This window comes from Parus major, chromosome 12 (assembly GCF_001522545.3).
Source record: "Parus major isolate Abel chromosome 12, Parus_major1.1, whole genome shotgun sequence".
In the NCBI taxonomy this organism is placed as follows: Eukaryota; Metazoa; Chordata; class Aves; order Passeriformes; family Paridae; genus Parus; species Parus major.
The window spans coordinates 8409582-8433712 of NC_031781.1; the positions used below are offsets into that span (position 1 = coordinate 8409582).

General features: G+C 47.1%; 1 protein-coding gene and 2 long non-coding RNA genes across 5 annotated transcripts in view; 2 read left to right on the forward strand and 1 right to left on the reverse strand.

The window, feature by feature from the left end:
• The first annotated feature begins 520 nt into the window (after positions 1–520).
• LOC117245029 lies at positions 521–17492 on the forward strand. The gene is made up of 3 exons (XR_004499162.1): positions 521–781; positions 3408–3474; positions 17407–17492. It is a non-coding gene; the product is annotated as an uncharacterized LOC117245029 (long non-coding RNA).
• LOC109022859 lies at positions 15556–18488 on the reverse strand. Its single transcript, XR_002002231.2, has 2 exons — positions 18068–18488; positions 15556–17623 (listed from the first exon to the last, which is right to left on the reverse strand). It is a non-coding gene; the product is annotated as an uncharacterized LOC109022859 (long non-coding RNA).
• A 67-nt stretch (positions 18489–18555) lies between these two features.
• The window catches only part of FLNB (filamin B), a 71338-nt gene continuing 65762 nt past the window's right edge, over positions 18556–24131 (forward strand). For all 3 annotated transcript variants that reach the window (XM_015641048.3, XM_015641050.3, XM_015641049.3), the window contains exon 1: positions 18556–18999. In XM_015641048.3, coding sequence (XP_015496534.1) covers positions 18651–18999 — 349 coding nt within the window. In that variant the 5' untranslated portion in view covers positions 18556–18650. The remainder of the gene's footprint in view (positions 19000–24131) is intronic.

Below are 24131 nucleotides of genomic sequence, written 5' to 3' on the forward strand. Positions count from 1 at the left end.
TGGGAACCCAGTTGGCTGTCAGGGAAAAGCAGAGACAACTTTTTACCCATGCTCTTGCACAGCCATCTTGAGCTGGACCACAGAACCCCATCACCGGGAACCCCTCTCTGATCAAAGCAAGGAGGGACATGGGTACCCATGGATGGCGGGGGTTTCCTGGCAACAGGAATAGGGCTGGAATTTTTTTGAGGCCCCTTCCCAGTGTGGCCTTTCAGATCTGGGTATCTCCTCTGCCAGAAGCAATTTCCACCCCCTTCAATTTCCCAGGGGCTTGGTGAGATGGAAAAAAGTGCTGTCAAAGGTTTTCCCCTTCCTTTCCAAAGTATTAGCCCCTGGGGTCCCCAGCAGGGATTTGGCAGCCACAGGAATGTGTGGGAATGCAGGAGACTTCAGGACAGGGCTTAGGGGTGTACATTTTTAAGAGGAAGATCTCATCGAGGACTTATTTGTATCACACTCACCCCCAAGTCTCAGAGCAAAACTGCCCATGCCGACCCCCCCATATCCTGGTTTCTCTCAGGTGCATGTCCTCATTCTCAGCAGGCCAGAACAAGGGTGTGCCCAGAGTCCCTGGCAAGGGATGAGCGCAGCGCCGCAGTATTGCTGATATTGTGCCTTTCAGGGCGTGAAGGAGTTAAACTTTTCAGATGGAAAGCGAGCTGAAGATCAGACCAGCAGCCTGGTGACCTCCCGCTGCTGGGACAGCAGCAGCTCCCAGCCAAGGCCGGCAGTTCCATCCATCCATCCATCGGCGCGGTGGGGCCGCGGGGAGCAGCGGACGGTAGGTGTGAGGGGCGGCGTGGCTGGGCACCATGTGGGACCTGCCCTGGGCTCCGGAGGGACCCGGCACGGGCCAGAGGGCGCTGGCACGGAGTGAGGGTCTGTGGCATGGAGGGACTGCCCTGTTCTGCTTTCAGAAAAGGAGTTGCTCAAAGTGATCGTGTCCCGACACTGCATGGGGAACTGTGATTTCTTGCCTTTTGGGACACCCGGTCAGCAGATACCGAAAGTTTGGGAAAAGCATAGTTTTGTAGTTGAACTCCTTGCGTGCAGCAAGGGAGAACACTGTGGTTATATTTCTCCCTGATGAGGAAGGAATGACATCTGCATTATTTAATCCTGTCCTCTGATGATGGTCAGAGATTTACCAATAAATGCAAAAAGCAGCCAATGTCACTTTACGGTTTCTAAACAATGAAAGATTTTGATATAAGTGGAAATTGGGGTTTTTTCCACTTGAACTGAAAACACTGTGGTCTGATTCTAAGTAGTATCAGGCATAGCCTGTTGTGCTAAGTTGTCTCCCTGGCTCTTCAGTTTATTGAGCCATAGCAGACTCTCTGGTTCAAAGACAAAGTGTCAGTAATCTGAAAGTTTATTTTGTAGTAATAAAGTGGTATTGTTTTACCTAAGGACTTGCATAAACAGTTCCCATGCAATTTACATTGTAATGTAATAATTTTGCATTATAGAATTCTCTTGTTCAGAAAGCATGGTTAAATCAAAAGTCAAGATAATTTCTCGTGAAGAAACAAGGTTTAATTAACACAACTAAAAGAAAAATGGGTAGAACCACAATCCTATAAAACTAAAACCGAAGTAGTATTCTGTTCCCTTCATTGCAAGAATATCCTCACCCCTTATGGCATTTATGTTTTTCCTTAGAAAGAAATCAGAAGACACATTTCCCTAAAATTTGAGACTTTTTTAAACTGAAATGCTCTTTGGATGGTGTTTGAAGGAGGTTGCCAGGCTGCTGAGAGGTAATTTCTGCCCAGGCGAATGGAAGTGCAGTCACCACATTTCAGTCAGAAAAGCTCAAATTGCTCTTTACTGGCCTCCCAGTCGCTAGAACTCAATTCCCCCAAGGTACTTTCTGGCCAGAGATGAGGCTCTTGATTACAGAAATGCTGGTCTCCTGGTAATTGCATTTGATTTATTCTTCCATATCACGGAGAACAAGTCAGTGTTATTCTTTGGAAGTATGAACTCTTCCAAATGCTAACGTGTGGGGAGAAAGAAAACAGCAATTTTTATTATCTTCTTAACAGCAGCCCACAGGAATGTGCTTTGCAGTGAGTGCAGCTTATGAGTTCCCCTGTCTCAGCTCTGGCCATTCCTGAGGGCTGCTGGCACAGCCAGGAACCCCTCTGCTGACTGACCAAAAATCCATCAGGGGAAGCAATAATCCAAGAGGGGGGAACAAGGCCATGGGATACATTAAGAAAGGAGCTCTGAAAAGTCATTAGTAGAAATGCAGTGGGGAGCCCCACTCCTGAGGGTACCCCAGAGACATCCTGTGGCTGCTCACTGAGACCCATGGGAGATCTGGAGCATCTCTTGGGGCCAGGCAGCACCTGATGCGGGTGACACCACATGGTTCCCTGGTGATTTGTCTCTTAGGACTGCTGCGAAGGGATGCTGGATGCTATGGCTTTCAGCATCATTGGCGGGGGGCGGGAGGGCACAGCATAGAGAAGTCTGCTGTATCCTGTTTTTGTAAAGGGCTTTTCCTCTTAGTAGTTGTAGTGAAAACAAACATGTGGGAGAACAATGGGACTTTTTTTCTGTTTTCCTCTAGGTTTTTAAATACAACAAAAAGCCTATTAGAATTAAATAAAGTGCATTAACAAAAAAGGGATTCCTATATGTTAATGAGGAAAATAAGTGTAACTATGTGATCATACAATCACAAGCACAAAGGTCATTTGCCTTCTTGATCTCAGCCTGTGTTTTTTACAGTTGAAAGCCTATTCATTAAATACCTGTGAAAACAGGGCCCTGGTAAAGAACAATGCCCGTGCCAGAAATCTGTTATGTGTAGGAGGGTCAGCTTCACACCCCAGAGAAACACCCTTGCATGCTGCTGGGCACTCTGCAGGCTTTGGAGTTGGCAACTCAGCAGGGACCAAAGGGTAGTCTGCAGAAAGGATTTCCTTTCTTCAGCTAAACCCAGAGATACTGTATTTGCTGTGTGTAAAATATTTTTCAATGAGCAAACAAGGATAATTCTAGCTGCTGTAAAAATGGAAGTAATATTAAGTTGTTAATGCTTTCTAGGAGTAAAGCTTGGAATCACTGTTCGTAAGATGAATTGCTCCCAAGAAAACAGGAACTAGTATGAAGTACAGTATGTAAGGTGGGACAACCAGCTTCAACTGTTCCTATTTAAATTACATGTGTTTTAGAGAAAAATCTGACATTGATTCTTCCTTCCATTTGAGAGGTGGAAGATCTACTGTAAGAGATAGTTAAGGGTACAGTTAGTTGCTCACAAGGTCAATTTACTCCTGTTTGAACATATATTTCCCTAGTGTGTGGCTGCTTAGCTGCAGCTTTCTGCCATGAGTCACTTTTCCCCTGGGAAGTGGAAACCCCTCACCTCTGACATTGCTCTCTCCATGCAGCTCGAAACCACATCTGGCTTCGACTTTCTCAGCAGCAGATCAGGATCCCGAGGCCCTTTGCTACAAGGTGAGTTTCCTGTGTCGTCATCCTCCACACTGCTCTCCTTTCTCTTTTTGTCTTTTCTGAGTGGCAAATATACAGGGATGCAGTTTTCAAGTGTGTTTATATGGAATGAGATTATTCGTGCTACTGACAAAGTCCAATACTCTTCTGACAGAGTAACTTGCACTTGACTTTTAAAAGATACAATATCCTGGGCTCTCCAAGTATCACAGACTTAGTTTCACTTTATCACCAGTTTAATAAACTGGTGTCACTGGTTTATTAAAGAAGGTCTGTTTGTCGTTGTTGCTTGAAGTGCAGCTGTGTGTGGACACCAAGGTGGGGACACCTTCCAGACCCCATCCATCAGTGGGCAGGTGAGAAAGGCTGAGGAATATTGGTAGGACCAGATTTCATCCCAGTGTGTTTTGTTTCTGTTGAGGTCAAAGTGCTTTGTGCAATCGATATGAATTTGAAGGGATTATTTTAAGAGTGAGAGAAAAGGATAAGGTGCAATAACATCAAAGTACCATATTGAACAGTATTTGGAGTGTAAGATTTTGGATTTATTTTGAAACAACATATCCTTTCAAGAACTGGTTTGTTCTTATTCAGTTCTAGCTCATAATACAAAGTCAAAAAGAACAGTTTAGAAGCGCCTGAAACCAAGGGGAACAGCTTTTTGCTATAATTCTCCTGAGAACTATATGCATCAGGGTTTTGGCTCCAAGTCATAGTGATGCTAAATTTAAAAATCCTTTCAAAACAGGGCTCAACCTTTCTCACAACTCTCTTAATAAAAAGCTCAATGTTGAAGTGATAATGTTTGGAACAAAGAACACTTAGTATAAACATTTAGCTTGTACTAAATAAATTACCCTTAGTCTTACAGTCACGTTACTGGTGACAGCTTGTACAGCCTGCACCCTTCCCCTGTAATTCACCAGAACGAAGCAAATATACATTGTTGGGAAAAATTTCTTGACTTTTGTCAAAGAGCCCAACTGCTGTCAGCAAACATATTGTGGGAATATGAATCTGGAAACAAACAGATCATTAGAGGGTGAGTTAAGGTTTTGTGATTTAATTCTAAACATGTTGAGTGAGTGAACCAAAGATATGCAATGCCAGAAAAATTGCGCACCAAAAGGGTTTTTTTCTTTAATGAAAGCTGGTATTTTTATTGAATACAAAGTACTTTGGGTGACAAAGATGGCTACATATGGAAAATATGAAGTTTTGCTTGTTCTGGAGAATTATGAAGATCACTTGATTAGCAGTAACATTGTGCCAATGCAAGTTTAACATTCTTTCCTTGTGGAAATTATTCATCCATTTACAGAACTTTATTAAAGTACAGTAATTTCCAGTGTTAAAAAGAGAATGTATACAGAGGATCTCTGCTTGGACAGTGAGTAGTGACCTGGGCTTGTGCAGTCACATCTCTGGTTGGATATCAACCATGCTTTGCCCTGTTACAACTGTACCAAGGGTTGAAAAAATAAAACTACCCCGATCAGAGCATCTTTCTTGGGAAAAGTCTGAGCTGAGGCTGTGGTACTGCCCAGGCTGAACTGACGCAAAGAGCACTTGGGTCAAGGACTATCGGGAAGGCAAGGAGCCAGAGGAGCTCTTTGGAAGTCTCCTGAGAGGACTTGTAAATCATCTGTGGAATCCTGAGAGGGCACAACTGTTCTCAGCCTTTTAGAGAAATGCAGTGATGTCAGGGCAGGAAGGAGAAAGAGAGTCAGGCCCCATTCCTCAGCATGAGACCCTGCATCCCTTGGGATGAACCCAAGTGCCTGTGACCAGGCTTGGGCCTCTTCTGGGCTTTCATTCTTGTGACACATCTCAAAGCCCTCCCCCATGTCTGGACACATCACTGTAGAACGGATATCCCCATCTGCCCCAGCCCCTGTTCTGCAGGGACAACCACAAGGCGGTCTGTGTCCTTGTGTACTTTGGCAGATGCTGGAGCTTTGCTCTCTCAGGGAAAAGCTGCTTTGGTCTCTTCCCTTCCTATAGCCAGACAGCTACTGTCTTGGCCTCACTGCTATCTGAAAGGCAGCCTGAGCTGCTCTACTGTATTGAGAGGAGAACGCTACAGAGAGAGACTAGTAGGGTATCTCCACTTCAGAACGTACCCCAAAACCCATGCAGACCTGTAAGACTTCAAAGCTGGCTCCTCTGTCAGGCATCTATCTCAGGAGCACCTTCTTCAGGCAACAGCAGCTCTGCCATTAATGGTTACCTTCACAATGTCAGTTTAATGAAAATAGAATATCCTTTGAGATTGTCAACCCTCTAGCACACCTAACTACATCCTGGATTTCCTTAAAATTCAAATACTTGCTTCCTGTGATCTTCTTTGTATCCCACTGGCACCATTAACCTGAATACAAATAGGAAATCTACATTTTCCAGAGTCTTTGACAGTTATCTTTTTCAGGAGCAGAAAGGTGTTATTTATTGGAGTAAATGCCCCTGCAAAACTGGCTGCAGGCCCCCATGAGCTGCATGTGGCCGGGGCCCTGGGGTGGCAATGGAGCTCAAACTTGGAGGTGGCTTCAGCTGCCCCTGCTGCAGAAGGATTCCTTCATGACCATGTGCCAGAGTCTTTCTCAGTGCCATCAATACATCTTCTCTTGCCTGGTCCTTCTGCTGGGCTGTCTGGGCTGCAGTATGGTTAGGCTTCCAGTTATTTCAATACTGTGTTTTATATGCTCTTAATTTTATAACAAGATAGAGGTTGATCAATACTTTCTGCTATTTCTTGCCTTCTCTCACAACACCGGTTCAAATAGTTATTAAATCAAAAACTCCAGCCAGCTCTGTGAATCCATCCCAGCACTCAGGGTATGGTTATGAGGGATGCACAGGATGTTAGAGATGCTCATCTCAGGGTGAAGCAACAGTGTTTTGCTGCCCTTCACTTCCCTCTAGGAGAGAGCACTGAAGAAGGAGCAGGCTGCAAGGACACAAGAGCACTGCCTGGAAATTTTGGGCTGTTGCAAGAAGATATCAAGTGATAATTTCAGAAAATCTGCCCATTGGAATCTGAGGTTCAGAAGTGCTAATGGCCAGGATAATGTGTTATTTATTGCAAACAGGCATCTGCAGTGGCCTCAAAGGCCTGCATGTCCGACTGCCCTGCTACATGCATCAAAACCCCTCTTAAGAGTCTCAGTCCCAAATTCAGTCTCCAAAGCCAAACACTGATGGTATCACATTCGCTTTTCATTTCTGTTTGGGCACTGTGCCCATGCAGTTATAACACAGCTGAGTCTGATTTTCATATAGTTCATTGTTTACTTATGACTTACTATAAAGTTGAGCTTGTCTTATTTATGAGCAGCCATGAAGATATGGGATTTCATCCACTGGGTGATGACTCATTCATTGGGTTGGACTCTTTAGCTCCTAATACGTGACATATTTTGGACTATTGGATGAACAGCATTTCTGCATGAGCCCAAATTAAATGAGGTGAATGGAAATAATTAGTTGTTTGTTTTTAAAATCATGTTTGTAGCTGGGTTTGTGCTGGTTCAGCTCTGGACTCGCTCTAGCAATGTGCACAAGGGCAGGATGAGTTGCTCTATGCTATGGTGGAGAGGTGATGAACAGCATTTCTGAGTCAGAGTCTAAACATGCCAGGGGCGACTTTGCTTTGTTTCTGTTGCACAAGGAAAAGCTTTGCGGTGATGGAGCATTTGATACTTTCTATGAACTTTAATGACTGCAACATTTCTTGTGCTGCTGCAAACAATTTGAGAAACTAATTTGTAAAATCACTCATAAAAATCTCATGTTCTTTCTGTAATAATAAAGCTTCTCGGCTGGAAAAAGAAATACAAATCCTCAGAAAGAGCAGCTCAGCAGGAGCATACTTCAGCCACTCTTGTCTCGGGCATGCTCTCCCCTCCTGTGGGTGCGTCATGCCCTGTGAGTTCAGCAGGAAGGATTCATGCACAGGCAGAAATATCGCCCCCGGTAACGCTCAACTACATAAGGAAAATGAAAAGTTTTTAAAACCTTTTCCCCCTCTTCCTGCCCCCAGCTCTGAGGGATGGGACCAGGACCATGGGAAATGTCGGAGTAACTTTGTCGCAGTGAGCAGTTGTTATGGCTTACAAGTTTTCACAGCCAGGAGCCCTGCCAGCAGAAATTTATGCTTCCATTTCAGCAGTAAAGATGCTTCCCAGAGCTGTCAGCCGGCAACGGGCTGGGAGGCAGCAGCAGGGCGTGTGGGGGACTCGCCATGACATAACCACATTCCTGCGGCATGAGAAGATACTCCCAGGCCGCAGCAGGGGCAGCACAGCCCCTTCCCTGCTCCCACCCCACCACTGCAGTTCTCAGGGCCTGGGGAGTGTGAATGAGCCCATCAGCTGTGCAGGCTTTGGGTTATTTTGGGGCAGAGTGGCTGGAAAGCTGCCTGGTGGAAAAGGATCTGGGCATGTTGGTTGACAGCAGCTGACCATGAGCCCAGGTGGCCAAGAAGGCCAGTGGCATCCTGGCTGTATCAGCAATGTGTGGCCAGCAGGACCAGGGCAGTGATTGTCCCCCTGCACTGGGCACTGTTGAAGCCACAGCTCAAATCCTGGGTTCAGATTTGGGCCCCTCAGTACACAAAAGACATTGAGGTGCTGGAGTGTGCCCAGAGAAGGGCACTGGAGCTGGGGAAGGGGCTGGAGCACAAGTCTCCTTGGCAGTAGCTGGGAGTGTTTAGCCTGGAGAAAAGGAGGATCAGGGGGGACCTTATGGCTCTTCAACACCTGAAAGGAGATTGCAGCCAGGTGGGGTTGGCTCTTCTCCCAGGTGTGACAAGATGAGGAAAGAGCCCCAAGTTATGCCAGGGAGGTTTAGATTGGATATTAAGGAAAAATTCTTCACTAAAAGCACCTTCAAGCACCGAAATGGGTTGCCCAGTACAGTGGTGGAATCACCATCCCTGGAGGTGTTTAAAAGCCTTGTAGTTGTGGCACTGAGGGACATGAGTTAGCGGTGGCTTGGCAGTGCTGGGCTAACGGTTGGACTTGGTGATCTTAGAGGGATTTTCCAGCCTAAGCGATTCTATGGTTCCATGATTTCATCGCCGCGGGAATTTTTTTTGTAGGGATTTTTATCAAATTAAACCAATAAGGCGTTTTGCTGGGGCTTGTCCGGCGCCGGGAGCGGCGGGGCCGCCGTGAGGGGAAGGCCAAGCAGCGCTCCATGGGCCGGCAGGGGGCAGCAGTGCCAAGGGCTGTGTGGGGACGGCTCGCCCTGAGGGGACATGGAGCCGGGGACATGGAGCCGGGGACATGGAGCCGGGGACATGGAGCCGGGGACATGGAGCCGCGGGCAGGGAGCCGGGCTGTGCCCGCAGAGATCCCCTGCCCGCTTCATCAGTGTTCTTAGGAGCTGTCAGAGCGGTTGGATCTGCTGGAAAGGGAAGCCGGCCTGCCTCTCCTCAGATAAGGAAGCCGTTCTCCAGTTCTTGACCAGTTTGCAGCTGCTTCGTCAACTTCTGTCACTTCGCTACTGAAACTTTGCTGCTGTCAAGGAGCCTGTGACAGGATTTCTGCTTTGCAGAAGGAAAAGTTGCAGTTGCTGTGAGAACCGCAGAAAACTCAGCACACGGCTGCCAAGGCTGGCAAAGGAGCAGGAGGAAGGCTCCTATGGGGCCACATCAGCCTGTCACAGGACAGGGAATTGCTCATCCATCTGTATGGAGCTCCTGGGCTCTGGCCTGTGTCACGGTACCTGTGCCAGCTGAGCACCAACAACACCAGTGTGTTAACAGCCAAACTGGTGCTTTTGCCACAGGATCGAAGTCTTTCACTGTGGAGTCTTCCCACCTGCTCCTCCCAGAGAGACGGAGATAGCACAGGTATGCTGGCATGCGCCCCACTCAGCCCCATGCTTTAAGACACAGTCATCCCAGGTGTTTGCCAGCCAGCGATGGTTGTGCCAAAGGAACTAAAGTCCATGCAGAGCAGAGGAAGAGTTTTACATACAAAGTTCAACGACGAGGATATATATCCAGAAGACAGCTTCTGTGCAGAGAGCAGGAGAAGGAGACTTCTTGTGGGTGCACCTGGCCCTCCTGGTGCATCTTGCAATCTGGGGACTGTTTTTGGTCCCTAAAGGAGCTGCTGCCATCTCTCTCCCCAGACTTGAGCCTCAGAGAAGTCAAAAGAAAACAAGGGCCCTCAGAGGCACCTGGGTGGCCACCATGCTGTGCCTATGCAAACATCCAGTGCCTCTGAGAGGGCAGTGGTGATAACCCAGAGCTTTGCAGAGCTCCTGCAGCCCTGCACTGGTGACCTCTTCACTGCCAGGGCCCTCTGGGGCTTCCACATAGCACAACTGGCCCCGGCTGGATTGGGTCTGCTGCATTCTGCTGCAAACCATGTTATCATCAGGGCTGTAAAGATAAAACCACTTACCTGGGGCTGCTCTATCTATAACTCACTCTTGCCCCCACCCCTTCTCTAAAACCACTATTGCAGCAATGAGGCAGCTGGAACTAAGGCACAGTGACCACTCTCAAAAACAGTTCTCAAACCGTGCTCCAACCCTGTTCCCCTTTCATATTTGGCTCTTGCTCACTCTGGTTAGTAGGACTAAGCTTGCCAGGGGTCCGTTTTTCCCCCTCTGTGTCATACCAGGCTCTTGGTTGGTGTTTTAACCTGTAGGGAAGCGACAATACTTACAAAGACAAGGTTCCTTGCTTGGAGTACCGTACCAGATGGCTGATGTGAAGTGCAGCACCACCTGCTGCAGTGGCTGATTTGCCCTTTGAAATACACAGTTCCTTGATTGAAAAGGGTCTATTTTTAATTTTTGGTCCTTTTAAATTAGACATTTTGTGACTGGGCTCATTCTCAGTATTACCTCCTATTTCAGGACTGCCAGGCACACAAAGAGCAAGAGGTGCCAGCTGCCCAGCTAGCTTCGCCAGTAACACCTTTCTGATCCCATCTTCTCCCATTAGTAGTGGAGAAGTCCTTTTAGTCCTTTTTTCTTAAATCTTTTGTGCTGGTGATTTTAGGCCTGCTTCACAAAATCCAGGAATCATCATTTTGAGAAAAGCAGGAACCTGGGAATTGCAGGTTTTGCCCTACAAGCCAAAGGTTGAGCCAGAAAAGAGTGAGGATTCCCCCAGGGGAGTCTCACATTTTTCAGGGAAAGTATACAGGCAGAGAACATCCTCGAATTGGTAAGGCATTGTTTGTGCCAGGGGGTGGGTGATACATTCAACTTTCTACCTGCCCTGTTTTCTCCCATCTGAGAACTACAGTTTCTCTGGACAAACCCTTGCTGAGCTGTCCCCAGACACCCAGCCCCCTAGTTCATGCAGGGTACACACAGCTCAGTGTTTTCCAAGCCACCACATTCCTCCTGAACACCCTGGGGTGGTGTCTTCCATTTGTTCTGGGACAGCGGCAACACCCTTTCTTTTTCCCCCTCCTGCTGGTGCTTCTTGCACCCGCACACCCTCCTTTCCTCTTCGAGGGTGTTGCTGGGCAGAGCTCAGCTGCAGGACATTGTTACGCTGCAATATGCTCCCTAATAGCAGAACTGACTAACAACTATGCAGGGGGAAGGGTGGCTTGAGGCTGGTGCCTGCTGGCCAGGTCCAAGTGCTTTTCTTCCACCTTTTATTATTCCTAATTCTCACCCAAATAAATGTGATGCTGTCCACAGATGCCTCTGCCATTCCTTCTGCTTCTGCAATATGTTTAAAACCTTAGATTCCTTTCAAGTAGAGGAATGCCCCCAAACACATGGCCTCACACATACAAGCATTTATGGAGGAAGTTAAATTCTCTAATTGCTTGGCTGGATCAAGCCCAGGCTGCCAGCACTGTGCTGAGCTGAGCAGCAGAACAATGTACAGCCCTTATGTCCTTACGCACCAGGCAAGGCTTATCAGCCTATGCAGGGGCTAATAAAGCAGCTTTCAAATGAGTCAGTAGACTTAAGGCTTCTTTTATGCAAGATTTCTGGGAATAGTTTTGTGAGAATGTTTAAAAAAGAGAAAGGAGCATGACTTCAGCCTTTCGCAGAAAGCAGATCCACTTAGAAGTGCTTTTGGGATTAGTTATTCACCATCATGAGAACACTGCAGTGGGGACGGTAGAAGTGATCACCACAGTGCCATGCCTTTCCTCTGAAATAGCTGGGATGTTGTGTTTTCACTCACTCTTTGCACTGGCATTCTCACCCCACTGCTGCATCCTGGGGTGGGTGCCAGGAGAGCCAAACAAACTCCCCCTTTGGCTGGACATAGGTCAACAATTTTGTTTATGTCACACAGAAGAGTTTTGGTTTGTTTAAAAAATATATGCTGTTCCTCTGGAAAGCATTCCTTCCTATGCTACATCCAGCTGTCCCAAGGAGGAGCTTGGCTACTCCTCTGAAGTCAAACAAAACTATTCATCTGTATCTCAGGTTACAACAGCTCCTGAAGAGTAACTGGGAAACACTTGGAATTCTGTGCAGTCCATGAGCTCTGGCAGATGTGAGATGCTTAATTCCAACTTTACACTGTCACTCCTGCAAACTCCAACTCATGGAGTAAAAGCAGAAAAAAAGAAATTCAAACCCTGAGAAAAATGGGTGTATCATCTTAGGAGGAGAGCTCTGGTTACCCTGAGTGCAAACACAAGCAGTAAGTAAGGTTGGAAGCAAGCAGAGAAAATGCCTAATGAGGCCCGTGCCTGCAGTATCTGCTAGGGGCAGGAAGCCCTGATTAGCTGCACACTGGAGCATTGTGTGGGTTTGTATAGGATCTGACTTCCCAGGTCATGAAATCAGATCCTGAGTTATTTTAAAAATGAGCTGCTATTTCAAATTATTTTTCAACGTCATGTTTGATATGTCAAGTCACATTTATTTGGGTAAGCTGTGTTTCGCTCGGACACCCACAGCGCAGCCATCACCACATTCCTGGTGCTGGGGGTGGGGGGAGGTTCTGGCTGAGAGCAGGCGCTGCCGTGGGGACATTTGCACTGCTAGGCATTGTCCTCAGGTACTGACACAACTTTATTTGGATTGTGGAAAGAGAGATGCTTATATGTGGCTTTGAATATGTGTTTTTTCATTTAAAATCAGCTTCACAAATCAGAAGTAAAATTAAACACCCTGCAGCAGTTTATCGGTCAGAAAAATAGATGAACCAAGAAAAAGAGATGACCTCCATAACATTTCCATGGGAACAAGCAGCAAGGGTATTTTGGACAAATAAATTAGGTGAATTCCTGCATGAGACACTCCCAGGGAATGCCCTGTCCTTGCTCTTCCAGTATGTGCTAGATGGATTTCAGTTTAGTTGTCTCCTCTGATTTCAGGATAGCAAAAAAGCACAAGCAGCCTTGCTCTTGGGCTGTTTACAGCCTGTGTCAAAACCAGACCTTTAAATTCCAGCTGCAAGTCTCCCTGGGACCCAAGGCAAAAGCAGCACTGCAAGTTCTGGCGAAACACTGTTTGCCAGATGGATTTGGCACGAGTTTCAGCTTCTGGGTACATATATAATGCAGCAAGACATATATATACACCTATATAATGCAGCAAGAACTCTGTGCAGAAGAAAACCCATGTTCTTCCAGACACAGAGAGATGAAAATTGCCCCAGACACAACTGCTACTAGAAGTAACTGTTGCCTGAATAGACTTTCCAAATATAAATTTCAATGCAAATTCTAGATCAAGTTTTATTTTTCAGCATAGTTCTAGAGATTTCTCTACCTAAAGACATCCCTCTGTTCGATTTGGGCTGAACTGCTGCTTCAGGCGCTTATATTACTGTCTTTCTTGGATAACAGAGGAGAAAACAGAAGATGCAAAACCTCAGAACAAGTTGTATCAAAGTTCCTAGCCAATATCTGTATAATGAACAGCTTCTTTGCCTTCCATAGAGCTGCTGAATAAGGAAAATGTAGTCCATATGATGCAATCCATTTGATTCATGCTTTGACTTGAACACCTTGTCTGGGTTTGGCTTCACTTGGTAGAGATCATGGTAACAAAAGGAGAGGTTTAATGACTACTTCATCAATTGAGAAGGAACACTTCTATTATCTTTCAGAATGCAGTAAATAGGTAACAGGTGAAGAAAATGTGCAGTGTGTTTGGAAACCTTTGACACAGGAGGCTGGGAGGACCTGGCTGTGATGCTGAACCAGACTTGATGCTGCCAACTGTGCAGCAATGCCATTTATGGTCACTTAGTCATGAAATCCCTTCGAGTTACGTTGCCTGCAGCTTCTGAAAAGGCAAACCTTTAACTACTGTGAGCCTCAGCTGCTGGATCTTCAGCGTTACTGGCTGGGTGCTAGGTTAGTGGATGAGCTGCCCCGCAGGATGTGAGGATTAGCATCTGCACACTGGCTTGAATATGCTACAATTTATTTTATGGCATTTGTTATGCACGGCTTTTGTTTTAATGCACAATGCTGTCCTGTGTTTGGATAAGGCTATTATGTGCCAAAAAATTATAAATATTTAAAATCTCCTGATAAATTTCTAAAGCTACCCGGGTGCTATAGCCCATGGCCCAGTTATTCTTTTTCCAAGCCTTTGCCCTGACAACTCACAAGTTCTGACAGCTCCAGGGTAAAAACCTTCAGTGTACTGCTGCTTTGACAGAAACCTTTGGAAAAGATGGAGGCATCCTGCTGGTTTTTCACCAGACATTTCTGCTGAGATCTGATGCATCTTCAGAGTCACTTGTGTGGGGTTAGTTGTAGCGTGGGGAAAATAAAAGTCATTGCTCCTTGTGCAGCACCCCTGAAATCTTTAAAAGGTGACATTTCTGTTGCACAGATCCTCAGAGAGGTGAAAACTAAAGCATGACCTGCCAGGGGCAGAGAAAAATCCTTCTACCTGCAAAGACTCAGCCTGAATGCTCAGCCATGGCTGATTCCTGCTCCAAGCAAAGTGTGCAGATGTTGGATTAACAGTTGAGATTAATTCCAATTCTTGTCCTGTTACAATCAAAGCTAGCTGCTGCTGAACAATGCATCAAGCAGAGAGCATGTACAGTGTTCCAAATGGCTGGGCTCTCTCATGTACAGCCCATGACTTGGAGGAATCCAAGAACATATCATCACATGAGACTGTGATAAGTTGATTACCCTGAAACAGACCTGACTTCATTAGTCACCCCATCATGCGCTGTTCACTGATGTCAGCGAGGGCCCATGCTGCCACTCCCCACACCCTTCTGCTTTTGCAAAACCAGGCTTCAACAGACTTTTCCTTAATGAAACAGCCAGTGTTAGAGTTGCCATTTCCCTCTGCTGTTAGTATGCTCCAAAAAACTAATGGCAAGTGTTCACCGTGGAGCCCCATGGTACCATTCCAGGGTCCCCAAGGATATGATAAATGAGATTAAATTTCCATTAAGGACTGTCAATGATCCCAAAAAGAGCAGCAACAGACCTGCAAAGGCCAGCCAACTTTTATTTACCTTTACAGTTTAAATTGTGCTCCTCATTTTTTTTGTCAGCAAAGCAACTCCCTGTGACTTCAGAGAACTTAATGCTATATTCTGGTTTGAGAGACATTCTGCAGTGACTTTTTGCTAAAAATAGAGCATGCCATAATGAATTACCCTTACAGTTTATTCTATTTGTCAATGTATTTGCTGTATTTTCAAACACAAATATTCTGAGCAGTTCCATGATAAAACAGTGAGTATGTGGCAAAGGAAGCCCTCTGCTGCTGAATTAAACAGGGTCTTTTTAAATTTAGCCTTGTGGTGAATTACCATAGAGGAAGAGTATTTTTAAAACAGTGAAAAAAAAAATTGCTGTGTTTTTACAACTGCTTAAAGAGAACCAAGAAAGCAATGACTGTGTTCTTCCTTCCTCGTATCTGCATCTAGCAAGTAAAGAATGGAATGGAAAGATCCTTGTCATACAGGAAAAATCAAAAGAAAAAAGTATCCACCCCAGAGCACAGTACTAAAATCTCCCTCCCTTTCTGCCTATATACATAGATCCACACAGATATCTACCCATATAAATATGCACATAAGGTATTTCTGCAAGGCATACATTAGTTCATTTGTAATAATATACAGTACCAAGATGGTATTCCAGCAAGTACAGATTCATGGTTTAGCTTGTTTTTATTTCTCTGTCTCCTGATGAAACACAGGTTCACTTGTGTTAAACTGTCTTCCAACTTCATTTCAAAGGAAATACAGTTTTTGAGGTCAAATGTGACCCCAAGAGGAATCTGATCACAGAGCCTTACAGAGGGACTCTCTCATCAGTGGATAAGACCAGGCATTGATGCCCAGCCCTGCAGTTGCTGCCACAGCTGGATATCACATTTGTGGCCAGGAAGGTCTCAGACAGGGCACCTCTCCTGATCTCAGTCACCTGTGCAGGCGATGGGGTGCCATGCAGGCAGGGGCTGCCTCTCTGCTTCCTGTCAACCAGAAATCTTGATCAGACTGTAGCTGTGAGGATCATCTGTGACTGGGAAGAAAGGAACGAAACAAGATCTGTTCCTTGGAGCAGAAATTATTTTGCTTTTTTCATTCTCTTCCCATAAAGCAGTCTTTGTTTCTCAATAATCATGAAAGCAGTCAGGATGCAAAAGGCTGAATTCTGATCAAAAGCCCTGTGATGTGCAGGGAAGGGCAGCTGTGACAAGGGCTACTGCAGACCACCAGTACCCCACCAACCCTGCATGGTCACAACAGCAACAGCCCTGACTGTGCCACTTGTCCTGAGTCTGATGGGGTGAGCTGGGCTTGCATGTCTGTGCTGGAGCTTTGCTGAGCACTTTACACCTGGTTTTGTGCCTCGGTGCTTCTGATGGGATGGATGGATGGATGGATGGATGGATGGATGGATGGATGGATGGATGGATGGATGGATGGATGGAAGGAATGGTGGAAAACCACTCAAAGAAACCACTGTCCTTATGTGTGCAGAGCTTGTGATTGCACAGTATAACATTGGGCTGAAAAATTTCTTTGCTGGGTCTATGGAAAAAATTACTTTTATTGAAAATTTTAACTAAATACATCGGTTAAAAATAGAGGTCCTAATATGAATTCTGTCTTTTTCCTGTGTGATTCCTATTCACTGCCTTTGTTACAGAAAAAACAGTGTCTGAAGCTTCAACTTCCAGCATGGCATGGGCACAAAATGATATTAAATCGTGTGCATTACTAGGTGTGGGAGTGAAAAGGAACGGAAATAAAAATATTATAAGCAATCAGCTAATCCGGATGTGGAATGGTTGCTAAGGAGTCCCAACCCAGGCCAAAGTCAATAAGCAATTAGTATCTATTAAAAGATGAAGTACTGGATGATGGGAGAGAAGTCCTTGAGAAAAGGCTCAGCTCCATGTTTCCAGGCTGCTTTCCCCTGGGCTGGACAAACCTGTGCTCTCAGCAGAGCTGCTCGCAGAGACACAGCCTGTACCTGACTGCAATATCTCTATGCCCTGCCACTAGTTTTGTGCTGTAAATTAAAACTCTCACTTAATGTCAGTTTTTATTTGAATAATAAAAGCTTCCTGCTGCTTGGCTTTGTAATTTGAGGAAAGGGCAGTGGCTGCTGTGCCACGAGATACACCTCAACATTTCAGTATACTAAATCTGATCTCTGATTTCTTTGATAGTTTTAAAACAGGAGGCAATGCTGATTAGGGAACAATAGAAGTTTAGACATAACTCTCACTTTACCTCACCTTCATATCTGGTTCTTTCTTAATCCATTGTTAACAAATGCACCTAATATAAATTAGCCTGGGGGAAGAATCTATTAGGTCACTGGAGAGAAAACTATGGTGTGATGGTTTAGTGGAAGGATTAGAAAAAAACTCTTGAAAAGAAAATAATTGGACATTTGTATTCTAATTTTCTACCTGAGAATGACGATAGTAATTTAATTAAATAAGACTGTATTGATTGTGTTTTAATGGATTTGTTTTCTCTGATAGACACCTGCACCTTTCAGTGTGGCAGCCTTGATGTAAATAGGTAACACACTTTGCTTGAATCAGTGGAGCAGCTCCTGGAAGCAAAGCCAAGACCGTAAGTCCGTGCTGGATTGCACCCAAGGGGAGGATGATCGGGTCGGCACAGGATAGGGACACGCAGGGACAGCTCACCGCAGCTTTCAGAGACCCAGGAAGTGTCATGAGATGTCTCGGCGACCTGCAAAAATTCAGTATGCAGCAAGGCAGCTGGAGTAGTTCTATTGACTCTGCTGTCATCAAATGAGTCAGCGGCAAGTCACAGTCTTGTATATCAGCAGGGAGTGGCGCGCCAGAAAACCAGCCACAAAAGTGGGGGGGGGGGGGGGGAAGCAAAGAACCCCCCAAGAATTCGAACCATAATTGACTGCTTTTAGAAGTTTCTATTACTTTCAAATGGCCGATAAAATCCTGTGTGTCGGCACAGAGTTTGCTGTCCCTTTGCCACATCGCATCGCGTGTGAGCACCCTCAGCCGCTCCGGGCGCAGGCTGTGCAGAATCGAATCCCACCAAGCCCAGAGTCCCGGCTCTGCCGGGCACCCTGCACAGCTCTGCAGGCCCGGCGAGGGCTCACCCAGCCGTGGCTGCCTCCACCCGTGGCCGGCATACGGCTGGCAGCCTAACCTGTGTCGCCTGCGTGGGGCTGTGGTGCGGGTGGGTCGGGGGCTGCGCTCCTGTTGCTACTGCGGGTTTCATTTGTCTGTGGGGCGAGGGGTCTGCACCCCGGCCGGGAACTAGCTCCAGTCCAGCTGCACTCCTGCCCGTGCCCGGGGGCCGCGCCCCAGCCCCGCCCGGCACCTCGGCCAGGTGAGTGTCGGCCCAGCGCGGCCCCCGTTCATCAAGGGCTCTGCCACGCCACGCCATCCTAGGCTAGGCTAGGCTAGGCTAGGCCAGGCCAGGCCAGGCCAGGCCGGCCCGGCCCGGCCCGGCCCAACCCAACCCAACCCAACCCAGGCCGGCCCCCGCGGGCCGGTGCGGCGGGGAGCGGGGTTGATGCGGCGGAGGGCGTGCCGCTCCCGGCGGATAAAGGCCGGGCGGCGGCGCGGGCCCGCGCAGAGCGGGTGGGTCAGGCAGCGGCAGCAGCGAGGGCAGGAAAAAGAAAGGGGCCGCTGCTGAGCTCTCTTCACTCTTTCCCTCCCTCCCCGCAGGCGGCCGGGCGGAGCGCGGGCGGAGCGCAGCGGATCGAGGAGGCGGAGCGGGGCTGGCCATGAGCACGCAGGCGCGGGGTCAGGGCGCGCGGCGAGCGGTCGATCCCGACGGCGAGATGCCCGCCACCGAGAAGGACCTGGCGGAGGACGCGCCCTGGAAGCGGATCCAGCAGAACACCTTCACCCGCTGGTGCAACGAGCACCTGCGCTGCGTCAACAAGCGCATCGGCAACCTGCAGCATGACCTGAGCGACGGGCTGCGGCTGATCGCGCTGCTGGAGGTGCTCAGCCAGAAGCGCATGTACCGCAAGTACCACCAGCGGCCCACCTTCCGCCAGATGCAGCTGGAGAACGTCTCGGTGGCCCTCGAGTTCCTGGAGCGGGAGAGCATCAAGCTGGTCTCCATCGGTGAGTGCGTCTCTAGCGGGCCGTTTTGTTGTTTTCTCGTTTTATTGTGTTTTTTCCTGCGCTGGACCTTTTCCTGATGGAACCATGACGGGGCTCATGGCAGTGGGGGCTACGGGCTCAGGAGCTGAGGGGCTTCTGTCTTTAAAGAGTTGTGTGTGCCGTGGGGTTGCCCCATAGCCCGGCTGTCGGAGCTAGCAGTGAGCTCCTGTCTCCCTCATCGTCCCTCTTGGTCACTACTTCATAGATGAAGCTTTGCTTTCCGGTCTTCCCTGAAGAAACCTTGTGCCAGGGCGTGTTCTCTCCCTGTGTGGCCAGCTCCTCCAGGCACTGACCCCTCCAGCAGCCCGGCAGGAGTACGCGGCAGGACGATGCTGCTCTAGCTGGGCGTACCTGGGCTAGTGTAATGTAGGAAAGTGGGGAGACTTTGCTCACCACAGCCCAGTAGATGATGCCAGTGTTCACATTAGCACTGATGCTTGCCTAAGCACAGTTGCAACTTTTGAAAAGGGTTGCACTTTTCTCCTCAAATTTTTTTTTTTTTGCTGCGGTAGGTTACGGCAGGAAATGTTCAAGGAACCCTGCTAAGCCCAGACAATGGGTACTTTGAGCTACTGCCACCCAGGCTGACATGAGATTTGCGTCCCCGTGCCATACTGGGGCATGCAGTTGGTTGATAGTTGGAGGTTTGGAGACGAAGGCTGCTGGCATGCACGTCGGATTGCGGATGATCCCTCAGGAATGCGTTCGGTGACCGTTTGGGGAATAGCTCAGGTGTGGCCACAACGTAGTCTGTAAAAAGCAGTAATTTGAATGCCTGAGAGATCTCTGGGAAGGAATGTGAATGCCTTTTCTAGCTCTTTGCCAGATAACTATAGCTACTGCTTCCTGATAATTCTGGCCTCGAAGAATTGCACAGCTGAATTTGGGTGAGCGTAGTTCTACTCAGGTGTCTAAAATGCTTGGCCAAGGTAAAAGCTGTTTCTCTTCAAAGGCTTCAACTACAATAGCAAGAAAATAGAAACTTCTCCAGTTTGGGGGAGACCTGGCCCTCTCCGTAAACCCGTAGCTGGGTACCCTCTTTCTCTCTACTACTGTGTAAAAGCAGCTTTGGACAAAAAGTGAGGACTGTTGGTCCTGAGTGGCAGATTCTCCTCCCTGGGTAGAACAGCTAATGTATTTGCACCTGGGAATGAAGCTGGTGCTAATTATTTACTTAGAGATGGATTCCCTTTGCACTCAATGGAGTTCGAATTGCAGCTGCTGATTCCTGGGCTGAGCTTTTGCTAACATCAGAGCTCACCTTTCTGTGGCAGCTGTTAGACTAGCTCCAACACCAGGCCAGCACTCCCCTCCTATTGTATTGTTTTCCCTAGAAAAATGTTGTTGCTCCAGCTGCCTTCCTACTTGTCTGTGGAACTTCCCGAGGGTGACGGGTTTGGGAGATCAAGGCTACTCCCGTCAGGTCTGGCTTTCAGTGACTTCCTTTCTAGAAATGCTGCTGCAGCAGCACAGCTCCTTTACATGGTTAGGCTGAACTGCAGGGTGTCTGTAATCATTTAAGACGTGTCTATTTGTTTTACAGCTTACTTGCATTGTGTTGGCTATTAAAAAAAAACAAATTAAATTCAAAAACCCAAACCCTGAGAAAACTTGAAGCTTTGAGAGAATGGAATGACTGACTGCTAATGCTTTTGCCATATCCCAGCCTCTGCATGAAGGAGTGTACAGCTCCATCAATGCTCTGCTGCCTGAGCTAGAGCCAAGGAGTGGCACAGGAGCCCTACTGTACAGTCCTGGATAAACTGAGTCTGTCCTGAAAAAACGTTCTGAGTGCCCTTTCCAAAAAAGACATTCTGAGTGAGTTTTGCAGTGTTGTACTGGGTTGAAGGGCTGAAGCCCTTGGCACCTGTCCTGCAGGTGCAGTGTCCACTGAGTTTACTACTTGCCCCTGGTGTGCTTTTCTCTGCAGTTCTGAAGAACTTGAGGCTTTCTTTTTGTTTCTACTGTTCAGTCTCTTTTGTGTTGTTGAACAAAACCAGGGCCATTGCAGACCCTGGAGCTGAAGTGAAAAAAAAGAAACTAGTAAAGGCTCTAGGTAAAGACCAGGTTGGTCTTTAGGGCCTGGGGTGTTTAGGGCCAGCTCTAAGCCAAATCAACTGGGAAAACCTCCAGCTGGGCCTGCTGGATTTCTGGCATTAATAATGCCATCAGACCTCTGCTAAGTGGATGCAGTGCCTGTTCCAGTTATTATTTAACTTCCAGGAACATTTTGGAAGCCATGTGTTATGGCTCAGCTACTGCTGCTGTACTACAACCACATTTTAAAACCTTTTCAGTAGCAAGGTTTTGGCATTCAGTGTTTGTCTATTTAAAGTAAATCTGCCTATACACAGTGTTTGACCACAACCCTTTCTGGATGCACATTAGCAGCCCAACCTCTCCTGCTGCTGTCACCCCTTGTTTAGTCTCTTCTCAAAGTCTTTTGCTAGTTTCAGGAAGCTTTTCTTCTAGGCATGAAGCGTATTCACTTCAATGCAAAATTGACTGCATGTACGATCTACTGTAAAAAAGGCCATGAAGCACATAGGTGCTTTGTGTCACCCAGCAAAGATGGGAGTGACTGCTCTGAAAAAGCTGCTGTGGGAGCAGGTGACTTCACAGAACCTTCTGCTCAACATGAGGTGGCTGCTGTGCTGCTCAAGTATTAACAAGTGTTAAGTCTAGCTTTTTTCCTTGTCTGCTAGACTGAGATAATTGCAAATTCCTGGGTGCTGAGTGGCATGCTGCATGACAGGCACTGGGAGTAGGATGCCAGGAATGTAGAGCACAAGGGCTTTGCTCTTGGCTGAAGGGGTTGATCGACTCTACAGATTACTTAGCAGAGAAGGGAGGGCAGTCAAAGCTAATTTGGCATCGAACTTGTCCCTAGAAACCCTGGTAACTGGCAATAGGAGTCAACTGATGTAGCTTAGAAACAGAACTATGTAGGTGAAACCTGGCAAATGATTTTGAGGTGAGACCTGCCAAGTTGCACCCAAGCTTGCAGCTGGCAGGTCCTAGGTGCGTACTGCGCTGCTCACCTGTTGGCAGTGTTCTCATGGCCATTGCTCACCCAGCAGCCTTGTGTCACTGGGAGAGGTAGGATGGATGCCAAGCTTCCTTGTTGAGTAAAACTGCAGTCTTGGGCTGCTACAGTCAGATTGAGCAAACTGAAAAATATGGTTTCTCTGCCAGGTTGCACTTTCACCAGGTAAGTGAGCTGGCCTGGCTTGCCTCACAACAGGATGTCAAGTGGCAATGCAAGTAAATGGATGGGCAGTGGCACATCTGCTGCTGTGGCAAGAGGATCCAGTGCTGGCCTTGGCTACAGTTGTCTGATGTGTTCACAGGTTTGTCTCTGTGGTGGTCCCGTGTCCTGTGGCAGTGCCTGCAGGGAGTTCAGCTATGCCAGGAAGGAGATGGGTGAGGAGAGGATGGGGTTATACCAGAGTCATGGTCTTTTGGTACTTGCCTCACACAGAGTTTTGTGGTGGCATATCCCAGCTGCAGGAGTACTGACCAAGCCTAACCTGTGCATTGGGTGGGGTTTTGGTTAATGACCAAGTACTTGATGCACAAACTGTGGTCTATAATGTGCTTAAGGTGAAAGTATCATGACCTGTGACTCTGAGGACCTTACAGAAATCTCATTTTAGGAAAATTGTTGAAAATAAACTTTCTTCCCAATGCTGCTGGCACATTAAAGAGCGACAAAGCAAACTGTCCATCTATAGAGGGAAAAGTAGTCTCTTGTAAAACAGTACTTGTGTTGTTTTGTAATGCTTAGAGCTAGGTCCTTGAAAACTGAAAAAAAGAAAATGTGTTTTCAGCCTGTGTACATTTAAGGTTTCTTCTGTCTCACTCAATGTTCTATTAAAACATCATAAGGAGGTAGTCAAAATACACTTGCATTTTGTCTGCCACTTATCTGTGACTTCCCTGGAGGCTGCTTTCTGGAAAATATCCAGTGTGTCTTGGAAGCAGATTTCTGCTTCTTGGAAATATGACAGTCCTTCCCCTTGAAAATAATTTTTGGTAGATGGGCAGTGGACCTCTTTGCTGGAGGTAGCTTCAGCTACCTTTGGAAGATTCTTGGTCTCCTCTGGACATTCTGTTTCAGTAGTTGGACTGCTGGTCTAATAAAAAAGTGCCTTTGCCTGAACTTTGAGTTCCAAGTTACAGGAGACTTTAAGGTAGCTTACACAGACTGTTCTTGCATTCTTTTACGTATGAGCGGAAACTTGTAAAATGATCAAACTTCGGTAAAATTACTTGGGGCCAGTTAGACTAATGTGCTAAACAGCTTTTTCATTTAAGGCACTGAAGGCTATGCCAGCTATTCAAGATGGACTGAAATCTTAACTGCTCCATATTCTAATGCCACGTCCTGTATTGACTTACATGGGGATGTTTAAATCTAAATGGGTTAGGATAACTCTTTTCTAGCCTACAATTGTAACCTAAGAATGTGGTTAGCCTTGTGTGTGGTCATGCTGCTATGTTGCCAGCATTGTTCTGTGTCTGCTCCAAGCAATGGGAAGTAAAACAATGGCCTCTGAATCCCCCAGGCTGCAGAGGAATTCTGTTTTCTCTCTGCCCCTCAGAAAAAGGCTTTGATGAGCTCCTTTGGGTCCTGAACAAGGGTCTGCCAAGTTTAGACCACTAATGCATGTTTAGCAAGCACACCAGAGTGAAAGTGTGTTGCTGGTGATGCTGGAGTGAACAAACCTCTGCTGTACTGTGATGCTCACCAGGTCCCTGCCACCAGCATCAGGTGGGCCTGTCTTCCTTTATTGCCTAGCATGATAGTGAGCTCATGAATATGTCACCTGACTCATAAGTCATTACAGTAAAAAAGACACAGAGCTCAGTGAACTTGTGTTTGGCTCTGTCTGGCATGGTGGTACCAGTGTGCCTGAAGAGCCTGCCACAGGGGGCTCTTGCTTACAAAGCACTGAGCGTGACTCTGGCTGTTGGTGCAATAGTCAGGCTTTCTGTAGACAAACTGTAGGTGCCTGTGGGGTTTTCTTGCTTTTTTTGTGTCCTCTGATAGCACTGTGGGTCATGTTGTAGAGTACCCACCCATGGGGAGA